The sequence below is a fragment of the Nothobranchius furzeri genome, chromosome 14 (assembly GCF_043380555.1).
Source record: "Nothobranchius furzeri strain GRZ-AD chromosome 14, NfurGRZ-RIMD1, whole genome shotgun sequence".
Classification (NCBI taxonomy): domain Eukaryota; kingdom Metazoa; phylum Chordata; class Actinopteri; order Cyprinodontiformes; family Nothobranchiidae; genus Nothobranchius; species Nothobranchius furzeri.
In genome coordinates this window covers 61,349,304-61,373,382 of record NC_091754.1, presented here as the reverse complement: position 1 = coordinate 61,373,382, position 24,079 = coordinate 61,349,304, and the positions used below count along the sequence as shown (strand labels likewise).

The 24,079-nt window shown below is 45.6% G+C and overlaps 1 protein-coding gene across 2 annotated transcripts in view; it reads left to right on the top strand.

Annotated features, from left to right (window-relative positions):
* Nucleotides 1–23,511, top strand: part of ndrg2 (NDRG family member 2) — a 72,994-nt gene extending 49,483 nt beyond the window's left edge. The window contains exons 2-16 of one of the 2 annotated variants that reach the window (XM_054747561.2): nucleotides 7,861–7,946; nucleotides 11,490–11,534; nucleotides 14,230–14,335; nucleotides 14,407–14,527; nucleotides 16,123–16,185; nucleotides 16,992–17,052; nucleotides 17,982–18,068; nucleotides 18,259–18,315; nucleotides 18,401–18,504; nucleotides 18,576–18,614; nucleotides 18,696–18,747; nucleotides 18,830–18,877; nucleotides 18,947–18,982; nucleotides 19,065–19,116; nucleotides 23,294–23,511. In XM_054747561.2, the coding sequence (XP_054603536.1) occupies nucleotides 7,861–7,946; nucleotides 11,490–11,534; nucleotides 14,230–14,335; nucleotides 14,407–14,527; nucleotides 16,123–16,185; nucleotides 16,992–17,052; nucleotides 17,982–18,068; nucleotides 18,259–18,315; nucleotides 18,401–18,504; nucleotides 18,576–18,614; nucleotides 18,696–18,747; nucleotides 18,830–18,877; nucleotides 18,947–18,982; nucleotides 19,065–19,116; nucleotides 23,294–23,457 (1,121 nt within the window). In that variant the 3' untranslated portion in view covers nucleotides 23,458–23,511. Of the gene's footprint in view, nucleotides 1–7,860; nucleotides 7,947–11,489; nucleotides 11,535–14,229; nucleotides 14,336–14,406; nucleotides 14,528–16,122; nucleotides 16,186–16,991; nucleotides 17,053–17,981; nucleotides 18,069–18,258; nucleotides 18,316–18,400; nucleotides 18,505–18,572; nucleotides 18,615–18,695; nucleotides 18,748–18,829; nucleotides 18,878–18,946; nucleotides 18,983–19,064; nucleotides 19,117–23,293 lie in introns of both variants that reach the window. The other variant, XM_054747560.2, reaches the window with a different exon arrangement.
* Nucleotides 23,512–24,079: the final 568 nt, after the last annotated feature.

Below are 24,079 nucleotides of genomic sequence, written 5' to 3'. Positions count from 1 at the left end.
CATTAGGAGAGCTGTTTTGGTGGTAGCAGTCTCTCCTCCATGCTGGTCTGTTTGCTGCTGGGTGTTTTTGGTTTATTTAAACTTGGTAACTTGAACTTAACGCTGGTAAAGATACTGTTAGCATCTTCGCTAACAGCTTCTTGCGTTTGGATAAGCTGTTACGTTTTGGTTTAGAGTTCATCTTTTTTGTGGTGCAGATCTCCCTTTTATTACATTTAGAGTGTTGTGGGTTTTCGGTTTAGTGTAAAATATCACCTTGAGTTTGGTTTAACCGCCCAGTTTAGAGTTTGGACCTTTGGAGATTCTTATTTTGGTCCAGAACCCAGTAATATTTGCCCAGTGGGACATCCCAGGTTATTTGTACTTTTGTTTTAATTCCCCACAGGCTGAATTAGTTTTATTATTCCCAACCTGTGGATGGAAAGATTTATGTTTTTTTGTAGTTGTAAATAAATCTGATCATCATTTAAACTTTTAAATCCCGTTATTGTCCCTTCCTTTTTGCACACGAGCCAAACTCCCCAGGAAGAGTCGTAACACCACTCGCCTCACGCTCATAAGTGACCAAAACAAGCAGCACGGAGACACTCCGTCTCCAACCACCTCTCAGGCAGCAGCCTGCATGATCTACACGTCACCAGAACATAACCAATAAAAGCAGTGTTTTACAAAATAGAAGGCCTGTAGTGTTTATTCTCTTACAGTAACAATTTATCAATTTTTTTGAGGAATTTATTAGAGATTTTTTGGTTTTTATTAACTGTGCAATAGAAAAATAATCATTAGATTGATTTTCTAAATAGTCATTAGAATAGTCGACTATTCGATAAAATAATCGTCAGAATAATCGTTTTAAAAATGATCGTTTACCCCAGCCCTAGTCAAAAGGTCAAGTCTCTCTGTCCAAACGGTGCATTTCATGAGTGATCAAGGCATCCATCCATTTTCAGCCACTTATCCGGGGTCGGGTCGCCAGGGCAACAGCCTAAGCGGAGAGGCCCAGACTTCCCTCTCCCCAGCCACTTGGACCTGCTCCTCTGGGGGAATCCCAGGGCGTTCCCTGACCAGCCTTCTCACCCTATCTCTAAGGGAGAGCCCAGACACTCTTCGGAGGAAACTCATTTCAGCCGCTTGTATCCGTGATCTCGTTCTTTCGGTCACTACCCAAAGCACATGACCATAGGTGAGGGTAGGAACGTAGATCGACCGGTAAATTGGACAGAGAATTCTACTGTTGTGTCCTTGGGCAAGACACTTAACCCCCCTTGCCTGCTGGTGGTGGTTGGAGGGGGACCGGTGGCGCCTGTGCTCGGCAGCCTCACCTCTGTCAGTGCGCCCCAGGGCAGCTGTGGCTACATCGTAGCTCATCCCCACCAGTGTGTGAATGAGTGTGTGAATGGATGAATGATACACTGTAGTGTAAAACGCTTTGGAGTCCGTACTCTGAGAGGCGCTATACAAGTGCGGGTCATTTATCATCATTTAAATCGAGAGCTTCGCCTTCTGACTCAGCTCTCTCTTCACCACGACAGACCGGTACAACGCCCGCATCACTGCAGACGCAGCACCAGTCCGCCTATCGATCTCACGCTCCACCTTTCCCTCACCTGTGAACAAGAACCAGAGATGCTTCAACTTTCATGACCAGATCAAAAGTTCGAATGGCTCTCTGTGTGCCCGAGACTTTGAAAGAAAACGACCTTTAAAAAATATCCTTTTGTCAATTAAGAACAGATGACACGAATCTATTTTACGACAACCTGGACTCAATAAAACTTATGAATACTTGTAGTTTGGAAGAGGAATCGGAGCCTTCTCCGCTCACAATGCTAAAGCAACACCCTGACATGCTTTACCATGCACACCAGACTCCAGAATGCCAAATACAAATGATTTTGTTTATATATAAAAAGTTGGCTTTCAGGTTTTTGGCTCGTTTGAACTTGGCTATGTGGATGCTATTCTTGCTGGCAGCCTTCTGTCCTTTTTGTGGACGTCCTCGTCACCGGCCCAGTCCAAGAGGATTCTGATCGCATCGCCGTATTTCAGTGGGACGTGTATCTGCTGCTACAGAAGCGAAGGGATTCCAGCTAACGGGGGGTCTTGTGATTGAGGGCCATGAATTGTGACTTCATGTGCATCTGCAGAGCAGCTGAAAAACAGTGATGAGATGTGTTTGAATGTGGCGTTGCATCACATAACTATGGTAATGAGTCAGAAAAGGAACGTCCCAGAGCCAATGTGCAGCCTGCGAGTGGTGTTGAGAAAAACAACGTCTGACCTGAACTATTCTGAGCTCCCTTTCACGGTCTGATGACTTTATTGTTTTATCTATTCATGTTTTAATTAGTTCTTAATAAATCGCCCACCCTGTTTGTTGGCTCTGCTGCTGGCTTTAGAAACCACAACCTTCTCATGAGATGGTGCGCTAAATTTAGGCTTTGCATAACTGGTGGAGGTGCAGACAGACTTGTCTTTGTATGTTATTAATCTGTTTATTGAGTAATTTGTTTATTTGGACAGCTAACATAAGTGTGTGTGTGTGAAACATTTTAATTTTTTGTTACCTTTTTTGTATTCTATGAGATTAAAATGCTCAGATTAGATTATTATTAAGCCTGCAGGGATGTAGCTGCTCAGAGCTTGGCTTGTGCAAACTGAGATGGAGCCAAATGCGAATGTGGGTCGTGTATAAGGGTTTGGCTGAATTATAGCCGTTCTGTAAAGAGTGGGACTAAACTGCGTTTTGTATTCACTCGGGTCATTTTGGTCCGATAGTCTGAGGCGTTTAAAAGTGACCAAAAAAGAAGCAAGTACAAAATCTGTAAGGGCCAGATACTTCTTCACAGCCCTGTGTAGCTCCATGGATCTGCTGGTCTCTATGCAGGGTTTCCATCAGATTCCTTTTAGTTTTAGGTTGGTTTTATATCATCTCAGCCCTGACCTCAAGTCCAGCAACAGGGAAGAGAAGAAGCAATGGCGTTCAGTACGAAAACAGATGACAAACGCCAGAAGAGGCTCATGTGAAAGTGACGGAGTTAAAAATAAAATGACACGGATGAAGGCAGACTATTACATGCATGAATTAGAGAGGAGGCAGGAGGGATGAATGGTGTGTTTACATGGAAGGGTTGTGGTCCTTTGGTGAGTAATCGTTTCTGTCCGAGACCCAGAGACACGAGGTTTACCCCCCGAGGAGCGACTTCCTTTTCTGATGTGTGCACACTCACTCCAAACTCGTCTCTAATGTCAAAACAGTTGTTGTTTTATGAGAGCAGTACGCAAACGTGCACCGTCACATCAAGGATGAATGGCGTTCCCATAGATGCAGTTTTATAAATCATTGTAAAGATTTACTTCAAGCATTAAACTCTGAACCCCTAATTAATCAGATTTAGATTTAAATCTGACCATGTTGATGCCTAGCCTGGCAAGCCATCCGGTATATGTGAATGTAGAGTCTCGGCACGGCCCGTAGGGGCAGGTTTACGGCTGCAGCTACTAAATATTTTAGCATCAAATTCTCCATCAATCAATCAAATATTCTATTTGACAGCGTTTCAAGTGAAACGAGATTGTGGTCTGCTGCTAAAAATATGAAAACGACAAAACCATCAAATGAACGTGTTAAATTGGTGTCTAGTTCCCAATCTGCCCGTAGTTTAACCCTTGATCCCAAACTTTGGACCATTTCTACCTTTTAAAATGGTTTGTGTCTTTGCTGGTTTCTCTATTTTCCTCCACAGCACCTAGATCCCCACTCTGGTGCGCACATTTAACGAGGCTTCAAATCCGTACAAAATGGATCGGGAAATTTAATTTATCAAACCATTTGAATCATTCAAAGATTCGTTTTAGCCTTAGGCAGGTTTTACGATTGTATTTGAAACGGTCTCCACATGCTGTTGGATAACAAACAACGTGACGTCCTTCCCGCTCACTGTCAGTCAACGAGGCAGTCCACCACACTCTGCTGAAGAAGATGCAAATGCATCTTTTTTTCTAATAAAGAACCAAAGTACCTCTATCTGCTCTTGACTCAAAGAAACATTCTAGTAGAACTTGTTCAAAGTCGTTAAGAAAGCCATTTCAAACAAGCCGTCGCCACCTTTGTTTTTTCTGTAACATCCCGTGCACCAACAGGGTGCTCCAAACCAATAGAGTCCTGGGACTAGACCTTTATGGAGCAGTCGCCATTTTGTAGAGCTGTAGCGAAGCCTCGATGACGTCAACGGCTCGATTCTAAAAATTCGTTGACGTCGGATCCGGTAGTCGACGCACCACGCCCACTTGTTGCATCTCCAGGAGTTTGTAAACAGAGGAGGAATCTGCATGTTTCTCCTCTAGTTCGCCCTCTTCTCCGCCTTCACTAACATCTCCGCCAAGTACCGAAGACCCGGAACAATGTCCGTCCGCTACTAGATTCCTTTGCTGTTTTGCCCGCCTTCGTCTCCCGGCAACGGACAACAACTTCCGGGTCAGATGTGCTGCTTCGTCTCTACCGCAGATGTAGAAAACCACCGGGAGCGTTTCTCCCTTCATGAAGGAGCTTCTTTCAGACATGAGGAGAGCTGTTTTGGTGGTAGCAGTCTCTCCTCCGTGCTGGTCTGTTTGCTGCTGGGTGTTTTTGGTTTATTTAACTTGGTAACTTGAACTTAACGCTGGTAAAGCTACTGTTAGCATCTTCGCTAACAGCTTCTTGCGTTTGGATAAGCTGTTACGTTTTGGTTTAGAGTTCATCTTTTTTGTGGTGCAAATCTCCCTTTTATTACATTTAGAGTGTTGTGGTTTTTCGGTTTAGTGTAAAATATCACCTTGAGTTTGGTTTAACCGCCCAGTTTAGAGTTTGGACCTTTGGAGATGCTTATTTTGGTCCAGAACCCAGTAATCTTTGCCCAGTGGGACATCCCTACTTATTTGTACTTTTGTTTTAATTCCCCACAGGCAGAATTAGTTTTATTATTCCCAACCTGTGGATGGAAAGATTTATGTTTGTTGTTGTAAATAAATCTGATCATCATTTTAACTTCTAAATCCCGTTATTGTCCCTTCCTTTTTGCACACGAGCCAAACTCCCCAGGAAGGATCGTAACACCACTCGCCTCACGCTCATAAGTGACCAAAACAAAGCAGCACGGAGACACTCTGTCTCCAACCACCTCTCAGGCAACAGCCTGCATGATCTACACGTCACCAGAACATAACCAATAAAAGCAGTGTTATACAAAATGGAAGGCCTGTAGTGTTTATTCTCTTACAGTAATAATTTATCAGTTTTTTTTAGGAATTTATTTGAGATTTTCTGGTTTTTATTAATTGTTCAATAGAAAAATAATCACTAGATTAATCGTCTAAATACTCATTAGAATAGTCGACTATTCGATAAAATAATCGTCAGAATAATCGTTTTAAAAATAATCGTTTACCCCCAGCCCTACCATCTTGGTTTCACTCAGTCACACTAACATAATAATAATAATAATAATAATGCATCAAACTTGTATAACGCTTTTTATGACACCCAAAGACGCTTTCATACACCCTCACATTCACACACTGCTAGTGATGGTAAGCTACTTTGAAGCCACAGCCGTCCTGGGGCGGTCTGACAGAGGCGAGGCTGCCATTTGGCGCCGTCGGCCCCTCTGACCACCACCAACACAGGCAAGTTGAGTCAAGTGTCTTGCCCAAGGACACAACAGCGGTGTACCCCTGGCGGGAGCTGGAATCGATCCCATGACCCTGAGGCAACCCGCTCTACCTCCTGAGCTACTGCTGCCCCTCCCACACACCTGATGGTGCAATAGAGCGCTGTGTTTGGACCGCTACGGATGTCAGTCAACGGGGCAGTCTTCCATACATCGTAGAAGAATCTGGGGAGAAGATGAAAACACGCAGGTTCCTGTGGAGCGTAGCTTGATTTGCTTCGGCAAATGTCTGTTTGGATTCTAAGTTAGTTGATACCTTTAAACTTTGAGAACAACCTGCGTCCTCTAATGGTGTTGTCGTCAGAAGCGAAGGCAAACGTGCTGAAGTACACAAAATTTCACTAAATCAACACTAACGACATCAACAATGTGTGGGCTTCAACTAAATCACTGAAACTGCATAAACATTATAGAATATGACAAATGACCCACACTTGTGTAGCGCCTTTCAGAGTCAGAAGACCCCCGAGTGCTTTACCCTACATTCATCCATTCACACGCTGATGGGGATGAGCTACGATGTAGCCACAGCTGCCCTGGGGCACACTGACGAAGGCGAGGCTGCCCACCACAGGCGCCACTGGTCTCTCTGACCACCACCAGCAGGCAAGGTGGGTTAAGTGTCTTGCCCAAGGACACAACAACAGTATTCTCTGTCTGGAGCTGGGATCGAACCTGCAACCTTCCGATTACTGGACATCCCGTTCAACCCAAATAAATAAAGTCCCCCTCTCCTAAAAACACCACACCTATCGCGTAAGTGTTTCTGTAACTTTAAACTCGTCTCCACTACGAGGCTTCAGGTAATTTTAGCAAACTGCAGCACACACACGTCTCCATTTCACCTGGCCGGTCTGAAAGGAGCTTCAGGAAGTACCTGCTCTGGTGTGTGTACTCAGAAATGGCCGGGTAGAGTCGCTGGGCGGGACCTGTGGCTGAACTCTTGCTGATTGGTTGTAACTCCGTAGGAAATTATATTGACAGATGAGTCCAAAAAAATAAAACACCGTTTGTAAAACTGGAAGAGTTGCTGGTGAAGCAGAGTGAAAGGAAAAGAAAATGAGCAGTTGATGCTGCTTTAAAACTTCAGTCACTAAACTCACAGCACCGGAAAAATGTCGTGGAAATCTTCCTGACGACGCTTTGTGGTCCCCCACAGAGCGTGGTAAAATCACTACAATTCACGTCTCACGGCTACTCCCCCAGGTCCCTGAACTACGGCGTGCTTAATGTTAATAATGTCCGTGGACGTCTTTTGGTGCATCAGTGCTCAGATGATGGTGATCTGCTGATGTCTTCGTAAATTCCTGAAAGAGATGATTTTGCACGAAGACAACAGCTGAGAAGACCGAGCCGTTGTATCTCCCAGTTACCTTTCCCTCAACTCCATGATGGAAACACGGCTTTTGGGTCCCGTAGCACTGAGATGCTCCTTCTTGTGCATCGATAAAACTACAAAGCTTCTGGTGTCTTCCTGATTTGGTTTACTACAAAACACCTCATAAACAAACTACCATTTGCTAAAACGTGTTTTTCACATTTTTAAAGTAATTCTGGGTCTTACCTAGAAACCAGATATTGGTTTCATAGCGTGACTTCTACACGAGCGGCTGTCTGAAACGCTGCTCATTTATCATCCGCTTGGCTTGTCAACCCCCTTCGGACCTTGTCAGAGACTGTAGCAGGTCTAGTGGAGGATCTAAGCTCTCAGCGATGTTCCTGGCTTTACTGTTTTGCTCCAGGCTGGACTCACTCTAACACACTTTAGTTTTAAAGGTGTGAACAGTCCTATTTTCCCACCCTCACCAGGTAGTCTGATCCAGGCAGCCCTCCCCTCGGGTAGATGTTGTTTCACACAGCCGTGTCCTCCCAGGTGCAGCTATATTTCATCTGATTTGAACTCACACCAGTGTGAGTGTGTGTCACACATCTGCGATGTGCTTCACCGTGCTGATGGGTCCATCTTCTCCCACACTGTTCCTTTTACTCTTTTTTTTATGTCCCACAATCCTTTTCTGCTCATCTCTGCTGCACTAATTACTAATTAACTTTCATAATGTCCCACAGCCAACTTTAAGTCCCAGAGGAAAACGGCAACATGGAGTGTTTAATCACTTGGTGTGTGTGTGTTGGTTTTTTTTATTACCTGCAGGAGGCAAGACGATGACATCTGAAATGCAGGAGATTGCCATCACAGAGGACAAGCCTTTACTCACGGGTCAGGCTGATATCACCAAGGTCAGCGATGCTGCAACACACTCACAGATGCACGTACACAATCGCTGTACGCACGCTTGTTTTTCTACTTGCTGCATGCAGAAACACACGTGTGCTGATTTCATACCCACTATAGGGAAAAGAGCCCAGATTCGCTTGAACGATTGCAACGTGTGTGTGCGTGCGTTTGTGTGTTTCAGTGTGAGCAAACCCTACACTAACATGTGCGTTGGGCAGACAAGACTCTTGTCAGTTTGAGCCTGTGTGGGGGTGTGGCTGGCTCAGGCCCCTAGGGAGTGAGAGCAGCTCCTGCTCTGTGCTGCTTCTGCATGGTAACATCAGAGCGGGGCAGCATGTGTCTCACTGCTGACACCCAGTGGGCCCAACGGGAACTGCAGCTTGTGTTTATAATCCAATCCAATCCAATTTTATTTACAAAGCGCATTCACAAGGCATTACAACCAAACAAGGCGCTGTACACTAAAAATGTTGGTTAATTAAACCGGCGTTATACAAACATGTCGAACACAGATAAAATACAAAAAGGAAATACAACAAAATTCCCAAAAATAACAGCTAAAAATCAATAAGACACAGGGTGAATAAAAATTAGAAAAAATATTTTCAAAAGAACCTCAATAGTACGGAAGTCGATAATTGTGGAGTCCATTTTTAAACACTAGTGAGAAAGTTCCTAAGTGACACGAGGCACCATAGCGGGATACAAAATCAACAAAGGGAGCCGAGTGGAAGTGGATCATGATTGGTGAATGTCAGGAATAAATTACTAAAGGCTTAAACAGCATAAACTAAAGATGTAGCTCCATATTTTCATTAGGGATTTTCATTTTCATTTCATTTTATTTATAAAGCCCCTTCTGCGACCAATGCAGACGCCCAAGGTGCTGAACACAACACAATAAAAGCATTAAACCATCATAATAAAATATAACAATCGTAAAACCAACATAAAATCAATTAAAAGAGGAGAATAAAAGCAAAAAATAAATTCCTGAAAAAGATTAAGAGGCCAGGGCATCGAAACCGGGTAAAATTTGCTAATCCTGGAATGCCTTGACAAAAAAAGGGTCTTAAGGCGAGTCTTAAAAACCCCCAATGAGGGTGACTGACGCACCACCAAAGGCAACTGGTTCCACAGTGCAGGTGCCAACACCGAGAACGCACGGTCCCCCCGGGACCTGCACTTAGTGCGTGGAACGATCAACAGCTCCCTGCCGGCTGAGCGAAGGGCCCGCGAGGGGGCATGCCTATGCAAAAGGTTGCCAAGATATGCTGGAGCCGTTCCTTGTAAGGCCTTGTATGCCAGCACCAAGACCTTGAATTTTGCCCTGGATTGCACAGGCAGCCAATGAAGGGATGCCAACACAGGGGTGATATGTTCCCTGCGCCTAGTGCCCGTCACGAACCTAGCGGCTGAGTTTTGTACTAACTGCAAGCGTGCTACCGCACCCTGACTGAGGCCGGCATACAGTGCATTGCAGTAGTCGAGCCTTGAAAGAACAAAAGCGTGTGTGACAGTCTCTAGATGTACTCTGGACAGCAGGGGCTTCATTCTGGCTAAAAAAAACACGATCGCACAACCTGGTTGATTTGCGCGTCGAGTTTAAGGGCTGAGTCCAGTTGCACTCCCAAATTTCGGATGGTGGTCTTCATGTTGGATGCTAAAGGGCCCAGATTCACAGCATCGCATGGGCGTGTAGACACACCAGTGCTAAGTACAATTACTTCAGTCTCAGCGTCATTCAGATGTAAAAAGTTTGTAGCCGTCCAGGAGCGCACATCCTCTAAGGCATCTACAAGCTTTGATGTTGACCCACCGACCCCCCGCTGAAGGGGGAGGTAGATCTGACGATGAAAACGCATGCCGAACCGCCGAAGATGATCCCCCAACGGTCGTAAGTAGATGGCAAAAAGAAAGGATAATGTGGTTTCTTTAAAAAATAAAACTATCCTGTGATGACATTTTTACAAATAAATTTACCACTAAACCCTTGTTCAGCATCTGTTTCTGCTTGCTAAGTTACACCCAACACCGTTTTACCAGGTGTATTTTTTACTGCATTTTACATTTTAGGTTCCTTTTCTGTGGCGGGAGGTCAAGAGGACATTTACTCGAAAGAACTGCTAAAATAATCCAAAACGATCTGATTTAATGAGTCGACAGCTTTTTTTATCCTCACAGAAAAATACGTTTTAATTTCCAGTAAATACTCTTCAAAATAAGAACTGCATACAAGCGCATTGAAGTAGATAAAAATAACAGCCAGTCTTCTCTCCACTCATAAAATAGACTAAACTTCATTCCGACGGCGTTGTGTTTTCATCCTGCAGACTATAATCATCCTAATTTGTATTTATTCATTTGACAGCTAAACTGAATAAATAGGAGACTGATTAAAATAATAAAACATTTACAGTGATCCCTCGCTACTTCGCGGTTCGTTTATCGCGGATTCACGACTTTGCAGATTTTTTCTTTGGAGCCTTATTCAAGGGAAATTCGCCGATTTGCGGTATTTTTCTATGCGAAATATCGAGAAATTCCATGTTTTTTTTTCATCAATTTCATAATAAAATGCACTTTTGTAATAAAACTATAAAAAACCAAGTAAAAAAAAATTTTTTTTTGAGTTTTACCCACAAAAAGAGAATGTGATCATACGATAATTCAATACAGTACTGTATGTCAGACTGGTCGGCTGGATTCGGGAGTTGAGCTTGTAGGGAGCGTGGTTTCACAGACGCGGAAGTGATAGCGTCGGTGAAACGCCGGCTGATCTAGGAAACCCCCGAGCGTTCGAGCGTCAACGAAGTGACACGGAAATGCCGGGCTTTCCAGAAGTAAGTAAGATAACTTACTATGAGCTGATAGTTCGTGGGATGGATCGGTAGGTTGGAAACTCTGATCATGAATCTGAAGAAACGATGACTGAGTGGTGAGCTGGAAAGGCGACTTCCGTTCATAGCCGCGGTTTGTGACGTAGGTGCGACGTGGAGGGAATCCCCGCGAGGGGCATGCTGGGAGTTGTGGTCCATAGTGGAGGCCGGCTAGCTGGAAGAGGCTGGCCTGGGAACTTGGGTTCTGACACTGTACTGTAAATATGATGTCCCTACTTCGCAGATTTTCACCTATGGCGGCCAGGTCTGGAACGCATCTACCGCGATAAACGAGGGATCACTGTAACCAATTATAAAACCCACTATTTTTTTCTGAATGATTGTTAAACATTACTGTATAATAATCATGATCCACAGCGTTTATATCACCCCATCCCTATTTACCCACTCAGCTCCTCGTCACCTGACCTCCGTTTTTCTCACGCCCCCTCCCCACCCATCTAAGAGCTCGCCATGCCTGGGATTTATTACCTCGGGGAGTCTGATTCTGTACTTTAAATCCTAGTGGGATGTTCCTGGGATAGACCCAGCTCCTTCTACAAACTAGTAATCCAATTTCTGTGCTTCATTCGTAAAACCAAGTGACGACATGGTGCTGTTGACTCCGCCTCTCTGCTGATGAAACCACTCCCGTGTTTTTGACAGGATGCTGCTGAACTAGCTGCTAGGATTCTCCTGGACCAAGGACAGGTAAGACTGCGTGTAGCTACATTTAAATGGGCCTCAAAAGGGATTTTAGCTGCATGATAAATGAAACGCTTTTGGAATAGGGAGCCTAGTTTACACCCGTCTACATCCGAACCATGAGTCCCCAACTGCCGATGATAAAAAGCCCATGAAGCAAATAAAAGTTATTTTCTGATACCGTTTGCCATGCCATGGATTTCACATGATGTCCATAAATTTTAAAGACAACCTTTGATGCCAAGAAAGCACTTCTTGTTGATAGGCGGCAGAGTTATTTAAGGGTTTTTTGTGTAAAGATGTGTAGGACTACAAATGCGTCTCGCCGTTTTGACGCTGCGCTGGGGAGGAGATTCCGTGGTGATGTCGTGTATGCGACGCCTGATTTGTAGTCATTTTAATAACGAATTTTTACTAACTGATAAATCTCAAAGTACGTGACAGACATGGTGGAAACTCACACCGGTACTTTTCATTTAAACTGAAGTACAACACGTGTGATCCAGGGCGTGAGGCAAAGCGGGTTCAAAGACGGCTTTAATAGCTTCGTTCACTTGCACTGAATTTTTTATTTTTTTTGTTCCGGGGACCCGTGAGCCGACTAGAAGGGGAGGAGACTAAGGCTTGCTATTGGCTAATTATTGGTCAACTGATCAAATGAGTGACTGTGGTTAGAAATGCCTGAGAGAACCTGACAACGTGTTCTCAGAAGGGTGATGAAGAGGATTTCAGGCTGGGTAGAAGGTACATCAACGTTTTTAAAGGTTTGATGGTTAGATGCGTGTTCAATAAGGTCTTGACAACGTTCCACAAGGTTGGCGATTCTTAACCCTGATTCATACTTCTCCCTGAGCTCCGCAACGGAGAGACGCACACAGAATGTCGGAAAGGTCTTCACATTCGGTCTTCTGTTGAGGCAGCGGAGCGTTGCAAAGCAATTCCCCGCCAGGACAACAGAGGGCGTAGCGCTGGTCTGTGGTATCCTGCCACCATAACACTCGTGTATCCGGTCCTCGATAGCGTATTTACTAATGTGTTTTAGGGCTGCAGCTATTTTAACAGTCGACTAGTCACCGACTATTGAAACGATTAGTCGACTAATCAGATCATTATTACATTTTTCTTAAATTTAGCATGAGATTGCTTTAATTATGTGAAAAATGATAATAACACAAGAAAGATGGGTACTTCAGTGGAAAATGCATATTTTATTGAACTTTGCTGCTGATAGGCCGAGTCATTCTAAAAGTAAATAAAATGTCCTGTCTAACACCAATTAGGCACAGTGCTCAGTCAGCATAGACATGAATGCATAAATATAATTAAAATACTTTTGTCAGACACAGTCGGGCACAACATTAAATCTCTTTTTTTTAAAGCGAAAATCCGTTTTAAAAAATGTACATCCAAAACAAAACGTATCGGCTTTCGTGTTGTTTAAATCTCACCGAGGTGAGTCAGACTGTTTCCTTCAACTGTCCGACGTGCTTTCTCGTTAAGTGTCCATGCATCACCGAGGTGCTGCCGTGATACGCAAGGACTGCTTTTTATTCGCCAAATCCCGGCTAGAATGCTCCCAAACTTTAGATGTTTTGGTACGCGTAGCTGCTGTGTCGAACGGCGCCATTTCTGTTAGCTGGCGCTCAGCAGAGAAGCTACAGCGCATGTGCGGCTCTCGGCAGAGATTGTATTGAAGTGAGATGCCTCACTCGGTCGGAAAAAAACACGTCTGGCGACATCGTCGACAACGAAATTCATTGTTGACTATTTCTATTGTCGATATTTGTCGACAGCGTCGACTTATCGTCGCAGCCCTAATGTGTTTATAGATTTCAGAGCCAAATCTGTCCTTCATTCTCCTCCACCTTCATGCAGTCGCCACCTCTAAACCCACATTTTCCGTCGTTTCCGACCACGTTTGCTCCGTATTTTGTCCTCCTTCACACACGGGCGAATAAATGTTGTTATTTTCAGACTTTCTCCTCGACGCGTTCTTCAATCTGTTCTGGGTCTGCCGCTAAATCTGTTTACCTTTTAACGGAGCTACAGCGGTGCTGGTGGCGAGTATACAGGAAGCGGCGTCCTGACCAATCACAAGCTCGCGGTTTCCGTCACCTTTGACGGATGTTTAAAAGGTGGTGGGAGACGAATAAAAGTAAGCTGGTGTTTTGGGGTATGTTTAATAATTGATGTGAATAGAACACGCTTTCCTGACGTACGAACGGGGAAATAGCTGGGTAGACATGTTGGCGCCTGCGCTGGGGGGCTGTTATGGTACGTTTGGGTTGCAGCGCCGCATCAACGGTGTGACACCCTCATGAGGGGTGAACTGAATATCAAACATGTTTAATATTCATGTGACCGCACGCTTGCTGATCAGAAGCTGGTTGGAGGTGTTCGTCGCTTCTCGTACGCCCCGTACATTACACGACGCAAAACTCATCCCGACCTCAAAGATTCTCGCACAACAGGGATATCGGCTCAAATGGGGTTAAGATCGAATCGCTTCTATAACTACATGCATGCTCAGTGTGGAGACGCGTGAAGCAGGGACTACTGTGTATAAATAAACTGAGCTAGGTGGAGGAGCGTCGCATCTCTAAACTCATCAGATTCTCAACAACTTCCCTAAATCGTTCCTGATACGTGCAGAAACTGTAAACTGTTTTAGATGAACTCGTACGTTTGTTGTCAACGTCAGGAGCACAGCGTTGAGACCCCTCATGGCGTTCTGCATGTGACCCTGCACGGCTCACGGACCACCCGCAGGCCCGCCATCCTCACCTTCCACGATGTGGGTCTGGAAAGTACGTAGCACACACTCCTTCGGCGTTTCTCTCTCTACCCTCCACCCTCACCCTCCCTTCCTGTTTGGCAGGTAAGAGCTGCTTCTCTCCTCTCTTTAAGTTTGAGGAGATGCAGGAGATCGTGAAGAACTTCACCCTGATTCACATCGACGCTCCAGGACAGGAGGAGGGCGCTGCCACGTATCCCCCGGGGTACGATAGCGTGTTGTTCTGACCAGCTGGTGTCTCATCTGTCTTCTCTTTTCTTAAACTTCTCTGGACAAACTTCTGTCCAGGCTTATGGGCTCGACACACGGGAGGCGACAAACGACCGCGATCAGCGAAATTGGTCGCCGTCGCTTTTATTACCTGACACACGGGAGGCGATCCGCGGCAGCGGCCAGCGGCAAAGCCGTCTACGCGTTCTGTTCCAGGGTATCCGCGGGTCCTTAAAAAGTCTTAAATTAGCTTTTCCAAATTTAAGGCCTTAAAGAATCCTTTAAAATGACAAATAATCCTTAAATACAGTTTCCAAAGGTCTTAAATTACCAAAGACCCAATAAAGATATTTTTTTTCTATAAAATCTTCGTGAATTCCTAGTTAGTGTTCAGCATTTTATGTGTATCATATTTGCATAAACGGAACCGTACACATGCAGTTGGTTGTGAAAGGGGGCTATTTTTAGATGAGCACGTTAGCTGGTTAAGCTAGTGGGAGCTTGCACCATGGGGAAGTGCAACTGGATGGCTAATCCCACGTTCGCGACGTGGTTAGCACCTGTTCCAGGCAATAGCTGGAAATTATAGCTTGAAAGAAATTTTTTTTTTTTTAATTGCTTAAATTTGGTCAAAGTGGCCTTAAAAAGGTCTTAAAAAGTCTTAAATTTGGCTCCCTTAAACATGCAGATACCCTGTGTTCCATGGCGAAATCGAAACTTCTGTTGTTTTGCTTGGCTGTGTCAGGTTGGAGGGAATTAAGGTTATTTAAGCGGTTCAGAGTTAATAAAGCGGTAGATATGATGTTTCACAAGGTGCTGCTAGAGTTATGTGAAATCTCACTTCTTATTTTACTATAAAACATAATAATAATCAACTTCTCCTCCATGTTTGCTCGGAGACATACGGAGCATCCTGTCCGCTCATTGGTCAGTGAATGAAACCTCCGTTGATTGGTCCTCGTCCGAGCGACGGCGATGAAAAGTTGAAAATGTTTCAACTTTCTGGGATCGCGTCGCTGGGTCGCCTGTGCACGACACGTGCACGACCGCAAAAATTCACACGCACGTTTTTCGCGTTTCGCTTGGTAGGAGGGAGACCCGCGATTATCGCTTTGTCACGCATGTCTCATTGAAAATGAATGGAGGAGAGGCGACGTCGCCTCCCGTGTGTCGAGCCCATAAACATAATCCTCTGTGATAATCCCGACGCTCCCCCCTGCCTCTCTAGTTGGAGGTTGTAGCTTAATCCTCCTCTTCCTCCCCCTCCCTGCTCTTCTCTGTTGTCTGTTTTTTATGTGTGACTGTTTTTGTGGCTCAGGAGGATTCTGACCTCTGACCCTGCTGATTATTCAACAGACTGAAACTCGTTCTCTTCTGTTTTTAATCCCAGTGAGTGAAGTGTGAGCTTCTGCTCCCCTAAACTGGGTCAAACCTAAAAACCAGGCTCCCCATCGGTGCTTATTAAAGCTATCCAGTTGTTCTAAACGGTTCAGGGAGCTCGGAGACCCGAAGCGTCCCCGGCCACAGATAATAACCTACTCCTCATCTCGTTTTCATATTGAAAGACTTGATTTGTGCTTGTCGTCATAGTTACCAGTATCCCTCCATGGAGACCATAGCGGAGATGATTCCTGCTGTTCTGCAGTTTTTCAAGTGAGTTGACGACATTTCATTTAACTCAAGTGGATTTTCGCAGAAGCACCAGAAGTATTTTTGACCCCGTGAGGATTTTCGGGATCTTTGCATGAGTTCGTAGCTGAGTGATGCGTAAAACCAGCACAGAAGGTGTTTAACCCCTTATCGGAAGGCTGTTTTAAAGCTCTCTGGTTCTTTTGGGGGCCTAAAGTGGATCTGAAACACCTCTGGTAGAACTTGGCACACAATGGCGAGCGTTGTAGGGAAGTGTAGACGTTCTGGAGCTGCCGCGATCTAGTCGGGACATCTGGGGACTCGTAGAGGGGGACCAGATGAAGGCTGTTCATGGTTGCACTCTAGGACACACTCCAGCCTAGACTACGTGCAACACCTACATCTGACTTGCTTTATGCCTAGGGGACTTCTGGGAGACAGTTTTATGGACTGATGTACCTGAAGTGGGCCTGTGGACCAGCAGAATATCAATAACAGGAGCTAGCTAGCTGTCATTATGGATCCCATAACATCTGTTATTTAATTAAACCTTGGTGACTGTTGGCTTTTCCACCAAGACGATGGTCCCTGGAACATGCTGGGATGGCCTTTTCAGCCACCAGAGTTTAACTGGGTTAAAGCTTGAGGAGAGTCGTTAAAGCGTCCAGCAGGCTAGGACTCGATGGGACCATCAGTTAGAGAAGATGCTGGTTGGATAAACAAGTCAAATGCGTATCGCTTCATGTATTCTGTTACCATTAGCGTGTTCTTGCAGGTGAGGGGATTGGATGTTTCCCTGCTGATTGTGTTAACTTGTGTTTCTCCATCAGCTTCCGGAGCGTGATCGGCGTGGGCGTGGGAGCAGGAGCGTACATCCTCTCCAAGTTCACCGTGAGCCGCTGCTTCCTTCCTCTTCTAACCTGTCTTTTGTATTCCCAATGAAAAAGGTAGCCGTCAGTATCTGATGCTGTTTTAATCGAGTGGCTCCGGGTTACTGTAGAACAGCAGTAAAGAGCTTTTATCTCCTGACCGGCAGCTCGTCCTGCCAGGAACCGTTGGTAGTACTTTAGTTTACTCCTGTGTGTCCGTTATGAACTAAATGTGGCTCTCCGTCTGCTGCTTCATGCTTTCTTAAGCAGATGTCTCTGTGGTCGTTGGTGTATTTACACGGGGAAGTGTCAAATGCTTTGAGAATTACATTAATTTGGTGCAGAGTCAATATTTGCTGTGTTGGTCCTTAACTTCCTCCACCGATCACCCCGACACTCGTCCGACTCTGATTCTGACTGATGGCAGCTCGTTGTTCCCAGATTCATGTGTTCATAGTTGGTCACAATTGGTGTTGTTGGTCCTCCTGCCTCTTGCTGGTCGTCGTCGTTAAATATCGCCAACAACGGCTAAATGTAGCACATCCCATGCATCAATATTTCAGCCGTATAGCGTTAGATTAGCACCAACGTAACGGCTAAAGTCTCCATACTGCTGTGAAATGTTGGAGATGGGGGATGTTTTAAGAAGAAGTACAATCTGTTTTTGAGTCTTGTCTGGTGTAAAGTGGATTTCTCCAAACTGAGGCTGTTCAGGAAGCCAGTTGCAACGAGTGACGTTGTAGTAATTATGTTTTTACTCGACGTCTGATGGCATAAAGAAACGCCCGAAACAGGCCAGCGCGTGTTACGATCCGAGCCTCTAGGAAGAAAAACTGGACGGCCGTGTTTTAGCTGGTGGGGTTTAGTAAGTAAAACAAAGATGAGGCTAAATCAGAGCTACTTCAGATTGTTGGTGTCCGTGTTCATTTTAAACTCCCTGTCTTTGTGCAGCTCGCCAACCCGGACTCGGTGGAGGGTCTGGTTCTGATCAACATCGACACTAACGCACGAGGATGGATGGACTGGGCCGCTCAGAAGGTACGTCTGCTCATCATCTGGGTTCCTGACGTCCTGCTGCACAGAAACGCCAATCTGTGATCCGATTGGCTCCGACAGGAGCAGCTTGGGTGTTTGATGTGAAACAGACGGATGCGTGCTGCTTTTTGTGATGTGAACGTGTTTAAAATCCTACCTGGAGGTGACTGATCTGTCTTCTCCGCCTCTACAGTTGAGTTCTGTGACTTCCACCTTCACAGAGCAGATCCTGTCTCACCTGTTCAGCCAGGTGCGAGCAGTCCTCTTTGTTGTTAATGAAGCCGTTGTGTTGACGACCGTGGCGTTTTCTAACACCATCTGAACGCGTCCCGTAGGAGGAGCTGTCCGCAAACACAGAAGCGGTCCAGTGTAACAGAGAGCGCATCTCCAAAGCTCCCAACCTGGCCAACATAGAGCTGTTCTGGAAGACCTACAACAAGTAAACGTCACTCCGATAATAAACAAATGTCCTCCTCACAGCCGGCTCACTCTGTCTTTGTATCCCAGCAGCCGCAGAGACTTGAACCTGGACCGCAACAACACCTTCAAGTACGAGCCTTTCTCCTCCCTGTTGACATGAATGTGTGAAGTGTTGCGTCCTCTGACGGCTCGTGTTGCTGTGACCCTCAGGTGTCCCGTCATGCTGGTGGTGGGGGACTCCGCTCCGTATGAGGAAGCTGCTGTGAGTCTCGATTCTCGCCTAACCGCTGAGCGTGTGTGCAGGTTTGGGGGTTGGTAGTGGTGTTGTTTTCTGTGACCACCAGGTGGAGTGCAACAGCAAGCTGGACCCGACCACCACCTCCTTCCTGAAGGTAAGGCGCGCTCTGCCTGGTTTTACGACGAGTGTTTTCCTGTCTGACGTTTCTCGTGTCTGCTCGCAGATGGCCGACGCCGGCGGCCTCCCCCAGCTGACTCAGGTAACAGAAGCAAACATGGAGTTAAATTTAAGTTTTAGTGAAAAACAACCGCTTACGTACGTGATTTTGTCTTTTGCTGCAGCCCGCCAAACTCACGGAGGCGTTTAAGTATTTCATCCAGGGCATGGGCTACAGTAAGTTCACGTCTCTGACCAGTGGCGGGGTGAATGTTTGTTGTCCTGGTCGGTTGTTTAGATCAGTCACAACTGTTTCGTTTTCTCATCAGCTGAAACAAACAGGAAATGCTGTGGTGTGGCTCGTCAAAATAAAAGCACCAAGTCTTGCTTTGAACACACAGAAATAGTAGTTTTAATGGGACCCAACCTGGGGTCCATGTGAGTTTTAACTCTGTGTGACTTGGAGGCAGGCGAGGGGGTCCTCGGGGAATGAAGGTTGGGAACCTCTGTACAGATTCCCAACCTTTTTTCACGAGGATCCCCTTTCCTGTGTCCAAGACCAGCCAGGAGCCCCCAACTCCTTCACGCATACACTCATCAAAAGTGATTAGTTGGATTTTTTTATACAGACCTACAGAGAAATGCCTCTTACAGGGTTTTGATTGTACTATTGGGTGTGTTATCTCAAGTTTATCAATGTAATTTTGGTAACCTCACAACTTCAGCGCACACATTAAAGAGTAACTAAACCCCAGAATAACTTTACTTTTGCTAATTAACTGTATGATTGGGTCTTTACAAATGCAATCTTTCTGTTTCTGTGCAATTTTGACATGTTTGTGTAAACTTGATTAAATCTAGAATCTAGGTCGAAAAGCGTCTTAGTGCTGCCCCCCTGTGGCAGAACAGCAGCTACTGCATTTTAAACTTGTGATTGGCTGGGGCTGGAACAATTTCACCGGTACAGTCTCCTCCCACTCCCCCTCCCTCCCAGGATGGAAATTCCCCACACTCGGCCATGCCACTCTGTGCCTCCTGCCAACGCCCACTTTCAGAGCATTTTTCTAATCTTGACAAGGGGCGGAGTTACGTTTTCTGATGGTGTGCAGTCTCTCTTTAATGTGGGGGCCCCCCTGCAACTTTTTCAGGGCCACCTTGGGGGGGTCGCAGACCCCAGGTTGGGAACGACTGCACAAGACTAGATCGGGGTCTCCAACACGTCGCTCGCCAGGAAGCAGCCAGCGAGCCATCCTGCCTGACTTTTCATTAACGAGGGACGACTTTTAAATTTGATGCCAAGCCGTCCGTTTTCTGTAAAATCTCATCAAAAATGTCTCCGTCTTCCTCCGTAAGCCCGTCAAGGGCCCTTGCGTCGACGAATAATGGTGTCAGGCGGAGAAGTCGAAATTAGGGTTTATGGTGAATAAATGAGGGTTGAAAAGTTTTATTTGCAGCAGTGTTGTTTTGGGCGGGAATTTTAGTTTTAGTCGTAGTCTTCACGACGAAAATGCATTTTAGTCTTGGCCGGTTTTAGTCAACTAAGGTTTTTGTTTTTAATTTTACAAAAACATTAAACAAAGTATTATTGTCTAACAAATGCATTTATAGGTCAGACATACTCTGAGCCACTGGAGTGAGTTATGGGACAAAATTCAGATTCAAATTCAAAGATACTTTATTAATCCCAGAGGGAAATTAGAGTTTCAGTTCACACAATTCAGAGATCAGACATACGTGGGCAAGACACATGACAAGAACTGGTGACTGTGGTCATTCTCAACCCTGAGTCGCGCTACCTTAATAGTGATCAGAGGGTTACATGAGGATTGGTTCAGATGGAGGAAAAAAGGCACTTCAGAGTTACCCTCCACAGGGAGGGCAGCTTTGCTCTGCAAAAAACACCTCAGACAGAAATGCAACAGGAGTCAGACATTACATAACATAAGTGTCCACTAGGTGGGGTGGTGGGTTTGGGACTCTCCACACGTCAGTGCATGCAGCCGTGATAAGCAGCGCTCTTCACCTCAGTCTGGACAGGGGAGGGAGGTTGTTTGGGTTTGGAGGGCACCGTGACTCCTGGAACGATTTGGCGGTCTTCATAGTCCACAGTCCCGCCCAGGCTGGGATAGGAGACAGGGTTGCCATGGCGACGGTAGCATTCCACATTTCTTCTGAGGGGGGAGTATTCATTGCAGCCTCACAGGCTCAAGGGCACCAGATTCAGATTAGAAATGGTTTTGGGGCCAGACAGAGATAATTCCCTCTCTGTCTTAGAGTTCCGTTGGTCCTCACCCTCTCAAAATCCCAATAATGGTGTAAATTAATCTATCCCAATCCGTGCTGATTCGTCCACTCTTATCCTTGAAGGCATCCATCTTTTGTGCCAAGGCATGAATCTCCTTCAAAGTTCCAAGCTTACGACTCATCTCGACAATTATGAGTCTGTGCATTCACAGCGCGGTGTAATCCATCCCTGAGCTCTGGGAGAGCGCCAATATTCCTCGACAGCTTGTTAAGTTTCCGGTAAGCCAGGAAGCCTCCTAGGCCAAAGAACAGGAAACCTGACACCAACACCACGAATATCCACACGTCTTCAGAATCCTCTACAGACAGTTGAGAGAGGCAAATCAGGTTCCACTGTTTCCAGGAGTCCATGATATGTCCAACTGGATCTGTCCCAGAGGGGCAACCGGGAGCCCCTTCTCCCATTCTCATCATTGAAAAAAATGTTGTTAATCGCGTTAAGTGACCAACTGACCAGATCCATTTTAGTCATTTCAGTTTCCAGAAAAAATGCAGAAGCAGCCGTGCACCCAGAGACAGACAAAGAGCCTTGAGGGTAAGATAGGGAGGAGAGGAGGAAAAAGGCGTCTGTACTCTCAAAGAGCCGGCAGAAGAAAGTCTCAGATGTCCCAGGTTTTATAAAACTATCATCCCCAGACTGGTATCGCTTATTTACTTTATTGATAATCATAATAATGTAAAACATGTCTGGGTGCAGATTTGTGCACCATTCTGTAATTTCCACTGAAGAAATGTATGATTTACATACAGAGTATTCTACATAATATTTACACAGAAATAAAGAAATGTGTGTGTTTCAGTTATTATTTGATTCATCACGCCTCCATCTTGGTGTCCTTGGAAAAGTCCACCTACTTAAATGCAGTAATGTTTGTCCAGACTGCACCAGAATTTATATAAACAACCCAGTTCTGCTCTTGAGCATCAGCAGAGATGCTCATAAACGTTTAGACGGGCTTAAATTGTGATGCTGTTGGGTTAAAAAGCAGGAATGTGACCCGTTGTTAGGAACCAGGAACCAGGGAGGATTATCCCGGCACATGACGGAAGCACACGGATAAGAAACACTTTAATATTACGGATATGTTTTAGTAAGAACGTCGTCGCTCGTAGAAGTGTCGATAAGCCGCTAAGCGTTCCCGCGGCAGGGCAGCGCTGAGCCGAGCTGAGTCAAGTTGACCTTCAACCCACATCAGAAATTCACGCAATAGTGGTTAGTGCTCTCTGATGTGGGTGGGAGCCCGCTTCACTCAGCTGCCGAGGCTGGGCTGAGGACACCGACAGCAGCAGCGCTGTTAAACTTTAGCGAGACGGGCAGAAAGGTGTACTTTGAACTTCGTCCAGTCTCGGCTCGTTGACGAAAACTCCCGTTCGTCTCGTCGTGTTTTGGTCACCTAAGAGCTATTTTTAGCTCATCAGTTTTAGTTATGAAAAAGGGGCGCCTACGAAATCGACTCGTCATCGTTTTCGTTGACGAGAACAACACTTATTTGCATCTCTGAACATATTTAGGACGTTTTTGCTCAGTACTGTAAAGCATTAGTAGTTTGAGATGCAACAACTGTTGTTGTTTCTGTAAAACTATTCAGGGTATCTGCAGGTCCTTAAAAAGTCTTAAATTAGCTTTTCCAAATTTAAGGCCTTAAAAATCCTTAAAAATGACAAATAATCCTTAAAAACAGTTTCCAAAGGTCTTAAATTACCAAAGACCCAATAAACATAATTTTTTTATTTCTATAAAATTTTCGTGAATTTCTAGTTGGCGTTCAGCATTTTTTGTGTACGATGTTGGCGTAAGCGGAACCGTACACGTTCAGTTGGTTGTGTAAGGGGGCTATTTTTTGATGAGCACATTAGCTGGTTAAGCTAGTGGGAGCTTGCGCCATGGGGAAGTGCAAGTTTAATGGTGACTGGATGGCTAATCCCACGATCGCGGCGTGGTTAGCACCGGTTCCAGGCAATAGCTGCAAATTATAGCTTGAATTAAATTTAAAAAAATAGCTTAAATTTGATCAAAGTGGTCTTAAAAAAGGTCTTAAAAGTCTTAAATGTGGCTTCTTTAAACCTGCAGATACCCTGATGATGATGACTTGTCTTTGTGTTTCCACAGTGGCCTCCTCCTGCATGACCCGCCTGTCCCGCTCTCGCACCGCCTCGCTGTCCTCCTCCTACTCCATGGATGGCTCCCGCTCTCGCTCACGCACCCTGTCCCAGGGCTCGCAGGGCGGCCAAATGCCGCCCAGCCCCTCCCAAACCATGGAGGTGTCCTGCTGAAGAACCAGAAACCGGACCGTGCGAGAGTGGTGGGCGAAAGGAAAAGCGAAGCACGACGACGACGCAGGAACAAGGCGAATGGGTTTCTTATTTGTCACAACACGACTCCCGTCATTCCCCGTAAGAGCAGAGAGAGGGAGGGGTTTCTGGAAAACACTGCTGTCCTCCACATTTTGCTGCACACACGACTCCAGCCCTTCCGTTTGAATCCCTAGATGAAAAACAAAGTAGCCGTTCTGTGATGATGCCGTTTTTTAGAAGTGAGAAAACACAGGAGGTGAAGCAGGAAGCAGCCAATAGAGCCCTTTAACCTCCACCCAGAGTGTGGCCTGTAGACGCTGCACACGTCGCCATAACCAATAGTAATAACTAATATGGATCAGTTGGTGCTGACGAGGAGGAAAATAACCTGTAACACGTTTCTCTTTGATATATAATGACTTTAATGTGATGTAGAATAAAACCAACATTTAGCAGAGATACCTACAACAGTGTCTTTTGTAGCTAGTTTTTACCGTTTGTTGCTTTTCTTTGTTCCCCGTCTCGACGCGGGGCTGCAGCGACCGACGGGCCCACCTGTCGGGCGCTTACAGCCTAAAAAAGCCATTCTGGCAACAACTTC